The following is a 13,428-nucleotide window of genomic DNA, read 5'->3' as shown; positions in this document are numbered from 1 at the left end:
ACTTTGTTTCTTCCAGTTCTTTTGTTGCCACAAAAAGCGCATCTATGGATATTTATATATATGGGACTTTTCTTTCTGTCTTTGGCCTCCTCGGAGTATATGCCTCTTAGCAGGATCTCTGGTTCGAAGAATGTGAACCTTTTGTTACTCTTAGCATAATTCCAAATTGCTTTCCTGAATACTTACACTAGTTCACAGCTTCACCAGCGGTGTATTGTAATGCCCTCCATCATTGACTATTTTCCTCTTTTATCACGATTGCCAATTTGCTGGTTATGAGGTGAAACTTCAGAGTAACATAGTTTTTAAAAATTGATTTTTTTCCATACTTACCTCAAAAAATGCACTTTACATTTTACTTGGATGAATTGGATATCTAGTCCCTGATCAGAGCAAATGAATTTAATGGTGGGCCTAACAATCTCAGAGTTCACTGTTAAAAGTGCAGAGCTCTTAAAATAGAAGGTAGGATTTTCTTTTTAACAGTAATTATGTTTTCTTATAACTGTAATACCCTTTGACTCCTTCAGTAAAGAACTCAGGGTTTATTTGAGCATGAACAATTCTGCTATTTCACTGCCACTTGCTGTTTCTTGGGGAAACCCATTGTTGATAGAAATTGGTTTGGATTTTTCTCAGAGTGTTGATGTATTATATTGATTTGCAAATATTTTATCACTTGGTCTCCCCATAAATAATGTGACATTTATGTAACAGGGCCTATTGATAAAAAGACTTTGCTAATCAAATGCTTTCTTGACATTTATGATTTATAACTTCAAATTTTTTTGGTTTTGGAAACATTTTTAAAGCCAGTTATATCCTTGTGATTTATATTATTTTTACCTAACTTTTTTTCAGGTCACTATGAAAGGCTTGTACTTTCAGCAGAGTTCACCAGGAGAAGAAATTTCATTTGTATTTCAGGAAAGGGTGAGAAAAGTCTTATATAGAAAATGGGAAGGTTTTCCTTTTTTAAATTTTCTTTTTTAAAGGCAGCTAGGTGACACAGTAGATAGAGCACTGGCCCTGGAGTCAGGAGGACCTGAGTTCAAATCCAGCCTCAGACACTTGATACTTACTATTAGCTATGTGACCCTGGGCAAGTCACTTAACCCCATTGCCTAAAAAAAAACAAAAGAAAGAAAAATTTTCTTTTTTAATTCTGAATTTAACAAACATAAAAAATGATCATTTCCATATAGAATACAACAGAAGATTTATATGTAAAAACTGTGAATCACTATTGCATACAGCTTGCTTTTTTAAAAGTATACAGTAAATGCAGCATTATTTCAAAGTTGCTCTTGCTTTTTTGTGTTTCCTGCTGAACTTCCTTCTTTCCTTTACTGTGCATTTTTAAAAATGTTTCAGTGACCTTTTTTTTAAAGAAATTTTCTATGTCCATTAGTTTAATATTGAGTGTACCATAATAGACTACTATAGTAATAGTATATAGTAGATCTTCTATAGTAATTAAAGGAGTGTATTCTGTTCATAGGTCAGTTTTCTCATGGAGTAGATTAAATAACTTTTATTTAAAATTACTTCCTCAAATTATTTTACTTTAATTTTATATTTAAAGTATTACCCATTTGAAGTACTACCTTTTAAATATGTAGAACATACTAATTGTATGTTATATCATTCATTTTGTTATAACACTACTGCACATTATTCAAATGGACCATGTGTTGGAACCACATTATAGATGTTAGGATAAGATTTTTCAAGTATATTCAATAAACTACAGTTTTGGGGTTTTAAATTATTTTACATTTTTTTGAGCAGTTTGCAAGGTGGATTCCACCTTGTATAAATTCTACAATAAAATAGATTGTGCATTTGTAAAGCTCTAGGTTATGTTTGTATTTTTCAGAAGTTACTGTTATGTGTTTATGTATTTGTATATAGCACAGAAAATGTGTATTATTGTTTTCAATACTACACTTCTAAGCCTTTGACAATCTCATTCATTCTACATTTTATATAATCAGGATAGTAATACAATTTGTGACATACATCAATCTAAATGTCATCCTACGCACACATGACACTTTTCAAATTTAAGGTTTTTAAAAGTAAGCTTTAGGGGGCAGCTAGGTGGCACAGTGGACCGAGTAGCCTTGGAGTCAGGAGGAGTGGAGTTCAAATGTGGCCTCAGACACTTGACACTTACCAACTGTGTGATCCTGGGCAAGTCACTTAACCTCTATTGCCTCACCAAAAAAAAAAAAAAAAGTAAGCTTTAGCACTCATATTAGACTAATAAAAAAAGATATTTGTTTTGGTTAACTTGCATGTATAAAGAGTCCTAGAAAAAAATTAGACTAATTTTTTAAAATTTTCTGATGATAATTATTAAATGAGGAAGATATCCAATAACTAACTAAGCTAGAAATGTTTTTTGTCATTGTATGAATTATATTCAGCCTGAAATATGGAGAATTCATGATGGCAAACTCTGAAAGTTTAACTTGTTGTGTCTCACTTAATTGGAGCATGCTAAAAAGTCCAAGGGAAACATTAGGGAGGGAAAGGACATCAAATGAGTTAATTTAAAAAGCACTTCACTTAAAAGTTTAAGAACATCTCAAAAGACTGCTTTTGCATTACAGAGATGGTAGATAAACTTTAAACCCTTTTTTTATGATACATGACCTTGCTCTTCATAATTTAGGGGGTTATTCTTTTTAAATCCTTATTTTTTACAAAAATTATTGGCTTGTTGAACTTGTGACCATGATTTTATTACCTACAATACAGAGTCAGTACCAGAATACTCTTTTTAAAACTTCCCCCAAAATTGTATTTGCAGGGTAAAATTCTATTATTATCTCTTGAGCCTACATTATTGTCTAAAATTTTGTATAGATTAGTTTTACCAGCAAATGCAATTACTATTCACTTTTTGATCATACTAATGAATGACTTTACTTTTCCAACTTTAGGAAAAGCTTCTCTATAACAATTCTCATGCTATTCTGTATAAACTTTGCATAGGAAAATCTTCCTGATATAAAGGATAACTATGTGAAACTTCAAGTGAAAGCTTGTGCTCTAAGTTGGATAAATACAAAGGTATGTGGGATTCCTTTCTTTTTGCTAAAGTTTAAATAAAATCTTCATCATGTTTAATTTACTAGCCCCTTTTAGCCTTGACATTGCAAATGTAATCAAAAGCACAAATGCAGCTCACCTATATTTTTAGCAAGAATATTTTTGCATCATTTGCTAGCACACATATTCTTCTAGGCAGGTAGACCCTAAAACCTAAATTTCCAGGCTGTGTGACCAAATTTCTGGACAATGTTTGGATCCACTTCATTTTATGAAAGTACATTCTCTTTTATGAAAGCCGAGAAACATTATCAGATTTATATCAGTGTTATAAAGCTAAAGTTATAATTGAGATGTGCCCTGACTTAATGCATTCCAAGAGATCTTGATAATGATGTAATATGTTAAAAACCAGTATTATGATAATTTGATCAGAATTATGAACAGTTAGCACTTAGCTCACTAATCTGGCTATGTGTATATGAATAAAGTTTAAACTTTTAAAACTGATTTTCTAATTACTGTTAAAAATCCATATTTTTAATAGCTAACAGATGCCACCAATGTTACCAATAAAAAGGATTTCTAATCTCAGCCCACAGTCAAAAGACTTGCAATCCCCTGCCTTAAAGTAACATCTGGCTGTTGTGCTCAGCAAGAAGAACTAGCATGCTCACTAATTGTTCATTAATAGACACATTTATTCTTATGGCTAAATATATGTTTGTTTAATTGAGGTGTTTTATCTTAATCAGAATTGTTGTCTTTGAAATTGATAAGTCCTTTCTGAAGTGGAAGACTGACAGTACATATTTACTAAGTACCTCTAATAAAGACATATTTCTTAAGTAAGAAATTAGCTTAAGAAATACAGTGTAAGTATAAACAATAACTTAATGAATTCACTAATAGTTCTTCTGTGCTAGGGATATTTTCAGGCATTGGTCCTTAAATGTGACACATAATGCATCCTTCCTCCGTCCCTGAAGGCTTCATCTCCATTTTATTTTTGTGTGTGTGTGTGTGTGTGTGTGTGTGTGTGTGTGTATAAATATATATATATATACACACACATATATGTGTATATATATATATGCACACACACATACATACATACATATACATACATACATATACACATACAATCTCTATAAGACTCAGCTGTTCGTTGACCTTGAAATACTTAGGAAACCCTGCTCATATTTCATTTTGTGCCAAAAAAGACATTTATTTAATGACATCTTCCTTCAAAGAATCTGAGAGCCAGAAGGAACACCAAAATCATCCGGTCCTTAAAAACGCTCTCTTTGTTGTTTTTTGTATTTATCACTAGGCTTGATCTATCCTGGGTTTTATCAATTCTTGACATGGTCTTCGTAGGATCATGCTTTATATTTGTATTCTTCCTCTGTTATTTGTATATTCCGTACATTTTTTGTAAAAATTCTGAATTGGCATTGAATTTCCAGCAAATCTCCATCTGGTCTAAGGTTATTCCTTAACAAGCAGGCTTCAGGGACTGGTGAGCCTTTACAGGAATGCCTCCCACCCTCCCTTTCCTTACGTTGAGTCTACAGCTTCAAGGCACTTTCCTACTCTTGCCTTCCAGGGCCAACCAAGCCCAACCCATCTACTTATTCTTCAACTTGACAGCCCCTCAAGTACTGGAGGACAGCCTCATGTTCCAGCAAGTTTTGTCTGCTAGTCTAAACCCTTCAAGTTCCCTTCAACCAGTCCTCAGCTCCACATGCTTATTTTCCTCTTCTAGTCATCTTCCAATTTGTCCACGTCTTTCCTAATGTGTGTTTGAACACAGTGTTCTCGATGTGGCCTGGCCTCTCCGTGGGCCATGGTTGGACTTTATGCCTTTGCTGTGTCAGCCTGAGCTGCATTACCTTTCATATTGAGTTGTCAGTTCACTAAAACCCCCAGATATTTTTTTATAGGAACTCTTGTTTCCCCATGCCCCTTCCCTCATACTCATATAATGAATGCTAAGTATTTTTGGAACCTAAAATATTGCGTTAGCCATGTGACACTGGACAAGAAACTTAATTTCTCTCAGCCTGTTTCTTCATCTACAAAATGGGGCAAACACCAGTAATAATATTATAGTCCTTATGCTCAACAAGCTTACATTCTACTGGAAGCATACAACGTATCCATATATAAGTTAACTTGATGGAAATAATATTAACAATGAGGGTACCCATCATATCTGATTTTATGGAGCAGCAGCATGACATTTATCGCTATTAAATTGGGCAGGCTGGCTCAGTTCATCTTTCTAGTCCATTGAGAACTTGTATTCTAGCTCTGTCTTCTAAATGTAGTTCACCAAGCTTCCTTTAATGTACAAATTTGAAAACATGCTGTCTATGAATGAATGAAAAACCACTTATTAATGGCTTACTGTATCCCAAACACTGGGCTAAGATCTGGGGATAAAAATACAAAATCAAGATAGTTCCTGTCCTCAAGGAGCTTACATTTTAATAAGTGGAAACTGCACAAATAGGAGAAGGGGAGCCATGTCAGGGAAGGATGCATCAGTGTGGGAAGTCACCTAAGATGGTGAATGAAATAGGGCAGTCTATTGACAGGCTCTTTCTAGAAGCAGTGGTACTGTTGATTTGCTTACAGTTCTAAGAGGAAAAAGGAAGGTGAAGGGGTGACGGGAAAATGTAGCTGTGTTGTCCCAGAGAATGAAAAGCTTATTGGCTTATCTGTCACTTCGGGAGCATAGTCATGGGCTGTCATGGTTAGATTTGGAGGTGGCACCAGCAGCAGAGGCAGGGATGGAGAAAAAAAACTATGACTTCATCTAAGTCATTGGTAAAAATGTTGAACAAATTGGACTAAGCACAGATTATCTGGGCTACTCTACTAGAGAACTTCCTCCATGATGATGCTGACCACAGCTATAGGATGCAGTTTACCTCACCTAGTTCAAGAGTTGCTTGAACTCATTGAGAGCACCTAAGTACTCTGACCATCTCCTCATATACCTTGGGTTTGCCACTCCTCTGCTGATCATTTTTGCTATCCTTCCCAGGCCAAAGAATGTTCCTTTCGGAAGAGAAAAAGGAACGAAATAAGACTTGAAGAGTTTACCCTTCTCACTGTCTGTTCTGTCATAATCACATTTACCCCTGGTAGGGGTCCTTTCCTGTGAATGTTTTTCTCTACCTATTAAATCCTTAAAAACCCTCTCTTTGTTGTTTTTTGTATTTATCACTAGGCTTGATCCATCCTGGGTTTTATCAATTCCTGACATGGTCTTCGTAGGATCATGCTTTATATTTGTATTCTTCCTCTGTTATTTGTATATTCCGTACATTTTTTGTAAAAATTCTGAATTGGCATTGAATTTCCAGCAAATCTACAGCTGCCTCTCCAAGCAGCTCCCACTTTTCCTTTTCATTAGAAGCATGTCTGCTTGTGTTTTTAGAATTTGACATTGAGAGCTCTCTGTCCCCATTGGAGCAACTTTTCGGAAAAAGATTAGTCCATTGGATCTTTCTCAGTTTGCAAGTCACTTTACATATACTGTCTCACAACAACCTTGTGAGGTATATGCTATTATTATCCCCCTTTTGCAGATAAGGAAGCTGAACCTGAAAGTGACTTCTCTAGAGTCACACAGCTAGGAGTGTCTCAGACAGGCTGAGGTCTTTCTGACTCCATTTCCAGTGTTCTATCACCTAACTCAGGGGTGAGGAACATGTAGCTTTCTAGGTCCTTGGGTGTGTGTGGGCTTTTGACTACATCCAAGTTTTACAAAACAAATCCTTTTATTAAGGGGATTTGTTCTGGGAAGTTTGGGTTCAGTCAAAGGGCTGCACTTGAGGACCTTGAGGCCCCAGGTTCTCCACCCCTGAAACTGATTCTCATATCATGAATTCTAGGAGGGTGGTTCTTGGGATTTCTTTTTCAGCAACCAATTCCTTCTTATTGGTTCAGACAAATCAGGTCTGAAACAGCAGTTCCCTTTGTCTCTTTCCCTACCTTTTGAAATAATAAAATCTCAAATGCATTAACTGCTCTGCTTTTGGCAAACCGATAGAGTGCCAGCAGATTTCTGGATAGTTTAAAGTCTCATGGTACTACAGTATCATGCTTCAGTGCCAAGTTTGTGCTGTTTTTCAAATTCCTTATCTAATTCCCCCTGCTAGTCTCTTTTATAGCCTTCTAATAGTATCACATCTTTTTCTCTGTTGAACATCACCCCAAAGCTCTTCACCATGTTTTCACCCTAGGGTCCCATGAGTAAATATTCTTGTTATAAACATTATTCCACCTACACTTTTGCGAATTTTGTCCCTTTGAAATAGGCATATTCTACCAAAATTTGAGTAATTAGTACAAGTTCTAGTAATACTTAGGAGATCAAATTTGCCATCTTTTATTAGAATCTCAAGTTCACCCTGTTGTCTGTACTTTCAGAATTTCTGTGTATCAGAGGCCACAGGTTTTATTGTTTTCCCTCTGAGGGACTGTCTCCCACAAATGTCTGGTCTTTTCTGCTATTTTTCCCCCTATGTTGAGCCTGCTAACCTCTGTATACCAGCCTTATCAGCCTATATGGATAGTTTAGCCCTTTCTTCTCCGTTACTTTTTGGTTCAGCCTTTTTTGATTAGATTCACAAGACTCCTGATGACTGCTTTTCTTGGGCCTTACCAAGAGCTTGTCATTTCTGTATTTTAAGTTTTTATCCAGGAATCCATCTTCCATTCTTAGATATGCCTTTCTCTTCTGAGTCCTCGACTTTAAATTTGACAGAAGCAATAATAATAGTAGTAATGATAATAATAATATAATAGTAATAGCTGGTATTTATATTACTTTAAAGTTTGCCGAACACTTTACACATTGTTTCAACTGATCCTGATAACAGCTTTGTTAGATATTTGCTATTATCGTGCCCATTTATGAGAATACTGAGACTTAGTAGTGACTTCTAATGAAAGTGCTCCTAAAATGTACCTTCAGATATGGTGAGATATTCTGTGTTGAACAAAACATTTTCATGAAGCTCTTTTTTTTTTTTTAGGGAACTTCTTTTAGCATTAATATCCCTTTCTGTGCCACTGCATAGTGATTTATTTTCTTCTAAAATGTTTGTTTTCCGTTGTATAAAAACATGTTGTAGAATCATTTCCTGTTGCCCTAATCTGGGACAGAAGCCCCTTAATTCTAAAAATATAAAAATATATGATTTTTCTATAATACGATTTTTTAATTTACCTTCCCCGTTTTGAGGGAGTAGACTAGAATTTATTCCAGATAGGAAAGTTCTTAACTATTATTGTGATTTAGCTTTTATCAGAAATGAAACTGGAAAAGGAATTTTTTCCTGTTGGGAGAGAAATTGCCGGAGTTGTACTAGAGGGTAAGTTTACTGATATAAGTACAACAGTTATATTTTTTTAGAAAAAATTGAAGTTCATTCATTGAATCTCAGCCAAAGATCATTTGAATTGAATAACAGTAGTGTATAAGAATCTTTGTTTATCTCGGCAATGAAATTATCATCTTCGTTTATTTTATTATGGAGAAGTTAAGTGAACACTAGTTGGTTGTATATGAAACTGCTTATATCACTCAAATATAAAATGTTAGGACATAAAACCTTTTTCTTTTTCTTTCTTTTTTTTTTAACGAATGAAAGTTCTTTGCCCTAGCATTTTGCATTTGAAGTTATATGTAAAATGAAATAAATATTTTTGTGGTTTTACAATTAGTCCCACGAATAATAAAATATATGGAATAAAGTGAAAGTTTCCATCAATCAACAAACATTTATTAAGTGTTTATTACGTGCTGGGCACTATACTCAGTACTGGGTATACAAAGAAAGTAAAAAACATGGTCCTTCCCCTCAAAAAGTTCACATTCTAATGAGAGAAGCAACATGCATCAAGGGGTTAATATATAAATATGTGTAATTTATATATGTGTTTCCATGTAGAGACACACATGCATATATACATAGATATTTCTAGTAATAGGAGGAAGAGTGACTGGAAAAGCCCTTTTGCAGAAAGTAGAATTTAAGCTAAATCCTGAAGGAAGTCAGGGAAGCCAGTAAGTGGAGGTGAGGAAGGAGAGTACTGCAGGCATTGAGGACAGGCAATGAAAAGAATGGAAATGGGAGATGGAATGGCCTGTTTGATGAACAGAAAGGCCAGTGTTGCTGGATTGTGTAGTGCATAAGAGTGTGTAAAGAAGACTGGAGGGATAGGAAGGAGCCAGGTTGTGAAGAGTTTTAAAAGCCAAACATAGGATTTTAATGTTTCATCCTTGAGGAAATAGGGAGCCATTAGAGTTTATGAATAAGGGACTGGTGCCATAGTCAGACCTGTGATTTAGGAAGATCAATTTGGCATCTGAATGGAGGATGGACTAGAATGGCATGAGACTTGAGGCAGAGAAAACCAGAAGGCTATTGCAGTAGTCTACATGTGAGGTGATAAGAACCCACCCCAGGCTGGTGGCTGTGTGAATAGAGAGAAGGAGGTATATACTAGAGATGTTGTGAAAGTAGAAATAAGCAGATGTGGGAGTGGATATGTGGGATGATTTTGAGAGAGAAACCAAGGATGGCACTTAAGGTTTTGAGCCTGAATAATCAGGAGAGATTGATGGTACCCTCAACAGTAATGGAGAATTTGGGAAGAGGGTAGAGTTTGAAGGGAAAAGATAATGAGTTCTGTTTTAGACATAATGAGTTTGAGATGCCTATGGGAATTTTGAATTCTTTAGATTAATTAGTAACCAATTAAAACTCAATAAGAGGAAGTGTGTTGTAGCAGAGTGCTGGGCTTGGAGAGTCAGAAAAACTTGAGTTCACATCCCATCTTGGCTACTTATAGGATATATGACCCTGGGTATGTCAGTTGCCATCTTTGTGCCTGCTTTACACAACTCTGTAGGACTACTCTACTAAGCCATAGATATGTTATACTCTGGCTCAATGGTTGAAGTTTCCAAACTAGTACTTAACCTGTGTAGACAAAATAACAGATCCTTTATATATTCACTTATGTATACCAGCTTTGGTCCTTAAATATACCCTATTACTAATATCTTTTTGTGATAAATCATGTGCCTAAAATTGTATTTTTTAGATTATATAGAATGTTGCAATAGGCATTTTCTGAGATAAAAGCATCAATAAGCAATTCAGTAATTCAACTAACATTCCTATTGTGTGCAAGGGAGGGCTGTAGAGATAAATAAGACAGAATTCCTGCTTTTGAGGAGTGTATAACCTAGTAAGGAAAATTTTTAAATATGTAAAAATAACTAAGAAGCAAATTATGGGGCAGCTAGATGGTGCAGTGGATAGAGCTTTGGCCGTGGGGTCAGGAGGACCTGAGTTCAAATCCACCCTTAGATACTTAACACTTACTAGCTGTGTGACCTTGGGCAAATCACTTGACCCTAATTGCCTCATCAAAAAAAAAAAGATGCAAATTAAAATCTAGTAACTTAATAGGAGAATTCTGAGGAGGCAGTGGTTCCTTCCATCAGTGGGTATGTGGGGACAGTGTCAGAGAAGGCTTCATAGATGAAGTGGTACCTAAGGCAGGCCTTCAAGGATAGGAAGAATTACAATAATCAGAAATTGAGGAAATTGTATTACAGATGTAGTAGATGGCATAAACAAAAGTACAAAGGTAGGAAAGAGAAGGCCAAGTTAAGTTTATGATAAGTATCATTTAGGTAGAGTATAGTGTACATGAAAAAGTAGTATGAGAGGCAACTAGGTGGCACAGTGGATAGAGCACCGGCCCTGAAATCAGGAGGACCTGAGTTCAGATCCGGCCTCAGACCAAACACCTGACACTTACTAACTGTGTGACCCTGGGCAAGTCACTTAACCCCAATTGCATAAAAATAAAATAAAAAGTAGTATGAGTTAAAGCTGGAAAGGTGGATCAGAACTAGATTGTGAAGTATCTTGGCCAAGGAATTGAGATTTCATTGTATGGCAGTGATGGGAAACCACAAAAAGTTTTTCTGGTATGGGGATGACATGACAAGAACTCTGTTATTTATCCAGGTTTTGTCTCTTTCATTCAGAAATTTAACAAAGTTTTTTTCTTTTTTTTCCCCGAGGCAATTGAGGCTAAGTGACTTGCCCAGGGTCACACAGCTAGTTAAGTGTCAAGTGTCTGAGGCTGGATTTGAACTCAGATTCTCCTGACTCCAGGGCCAGTGCTCTATCCACTGTGCCCATATGCTGAACAAACATGCAGATTAAAATGTTTAGCTAAAGTCTGGTCCCTGCACTCATGGATCTTATACTGTTTTCAGGGGGCTAAGACAAACTTGGGTAATGATAATATAAAATATTATATAATTAAGTACAGAACAGAATGATTCAGGAAGTCCAAGGAAAAAGCTTGGGACTGATCAAAAGGATCATAGGATTATATCGTAAATTTACAACTAGAAGGAATCTTAGATGCCATCTAGACCGATCTCTTATTTTATAAATGAAGAAACTGAGGCCCAGAGGAAGTAAGTGACTTGTGTAAGGCCACATACGTAGTAAGTGGTAGAGCCATGATTCAAAAAACAGATCCTTTATTTCTAAATCCATCATTCTTTCATTGACCTTCTCTGCCTCCCCAGCAATCATGGATGGTAGATTTCATGGAGGAGGTGACATTTAGGTAGAGTTTTGTGAGTTTTAAAGGGTGACTAGGAATTCCAACAGGTAAAGCTGAGGGAGAAAAGATATTTCATGAGTAGAGAATGTCATAAATAAAGGCATAAAGCTGAGAAATCACAAGGAAAGAGTATATTCCGATTTAAAGTGTAGAGCAGAGGTATCAAACTCCTCAGGGGAGAAACCGGGAAATGTTTAACAAAATAAATAAAAATACACTACAACAGAAATAATGTTAATTTGTGATTTTTCTAAGTATTTCTATTTGAGTTTGACACTGTTGAGGTTTGAGAGACCCTTAAAGACTGGAGTACAGGACGGTGTTGTCTTGAATGAATTCACAGACTCAAGCATTCTTTAAGGCAAGGTGGCAAAGATTTATTGTTACACTTTTCAGGGGGCAGAGGTCCTTAAGGAATTCTGCCATGGTAGGCAGAGCTCTTTAGGAAACTTGCAATTTAACAGGAATGATGCTGAAGCTTATGTAGGAAAAGTAGTGGATTATGTGGTAAGTATGCTAATTAGATGATAACATACAACTATGTCATTCACTACTGGAAACCTAAGGGAGGCAGATTTCCTAAAGGGTGTGTTTTAGGTCTGTCATGTCTGAAACAAGATAGCTTCAGAAGTTGATGTCTGTAGCTTGACCTCTGGATTATATGCAGTAACTATGGGCATCAATACTTGTTAGTTCTGCTGGTACAAGATAGTCCTGTTCATACAAGGGAAATTCTACAGAGGTCAGCTTGTTCTTGTAACAGGGAGAGATAGTTTGCCTCACTGGGCCCACTCATGAGTTATTGCCAGAGATAGGGTTCTTGGACTGGAGGGAAACTGTCAGGGATAGTGTTTCTGAGACTAGGAAGAAATACGATCTTGAAAGTGGGGTCCAAGTACAAGAACCCAAGCACCCCATCAACACCACTGGTGTAGAATATGTAGAGGAAATTTTTATCAGATTAAGACGGGAGGTAGGTGCCAGATTGCAGAAGATCAGGCAAAGAAGTTTGAACTTTTCTCATTTAACAAGACTTTAGGGTGCCTACTGAAGATTTGTGGCATAAGCAGGTCTATGAGTACATTTAATTTAGCAGTGGTATAAAGGATAGATTGGAGGGGTAAAAGTATGAAGGTGGGCTGTTGCAGTTGTCTAGTTAGGTGGTAATAGTGGTCTGTACTGAGGTGGTAGCATTTGGAGTAGAGAAGAAAATGTTATACAAAGGGAATTGACAAACTGGTGACAGCTTACATATGATAATTAAATGAGAAGCAACAGATTAAAGATAACACAAAAGTAAAATTGACAGAAAAAGCAGGTTTAGGGAGAAGGATGATAAGCTTGGTTTGATTTGAGTCTACATGGATATATGGAAATGTGCTGTTAACAGTTGTATGAACAAAGGAGGTAACAGTTTGGCTAAACTCCATCCTGGCTAAGCCATATCTGGAGTACCATGTTCAATTCTGGATAATCACATATCAAGTCAAGCCAGCAAGACAACAAGCATTAGAAAATACACAGAGGGGCAGCTAGATGGCACAGTGGATAGAGCACCGGCCCTGGAGTCAGGAGGACTTGAGTTCAAATTCAGCCACAGACACATAACACTTACTAGCTGTGTGGCTCTGGGCAAGTCACTTAACTTTTGCCAGGTAATTCACCTGGCAAAAAAAGAAAAGAAAA

General features: G+C 36.3%; 1 protein-coding gene across 5 annotated transcripts in view; it reads left to right on the top strand.

Annotated features, from left to right (window-relative positions):
* CRYZL1 (crystallin zeta like 1) overlaps positions 1 to 13,428 on the top strand; it is a 68,102-nt gene that overhangs the window by 17,248 nt on the left and 37,426 nt on the right. For 4 of the 5 annotated variants that reach the window (XM_027875513.1, XM_027875515.1, XM_027875512.1 and 1 more), the window contains exons 2-4: positions 862 to 933; positions 3,004 to 3,081; positions 8,381 to 8,453. In XM_027875513.1, the coding sequence (XP_027731314.1) occupies positions 868 to 933; positions 3,004 to 3,081; positions 8,381 to 8,453 (217 nt within the window). In that variant the 5' untranslated portion in view covers positions 862 to 867. The remainder of the gene's footprint in view (positions 1 to 861; positions 934 to 3,003; positions 3,082 to 8,380; positions 8,454 to 13,428) is intronic. The other variant, XM_027875516.1, reaches the window with a different exon arrangement.

This window comes from Vombatus ursinus, unplaced genomic scaffold (assembly GCF_900497805.2).
Source record: "Vombatus ursinus unplaced genomic scaffold, bare-nosed wombat genome assembly UNPS02014809.1, whole genome shotgun sequence".
NCBI classification, from domain to species: domain Eukaryota; kingdom Metazoa; phylum Chordata; class Mammalia; order Diprotodontia; family Vombatidae; genus Vombatus; species Vombatus ursinus.
The sequence above is the reverse complement of the archived record's forward strand: the minus strand, read 5'-3'. Positions and strand labels throughout refer to the sequence as shown.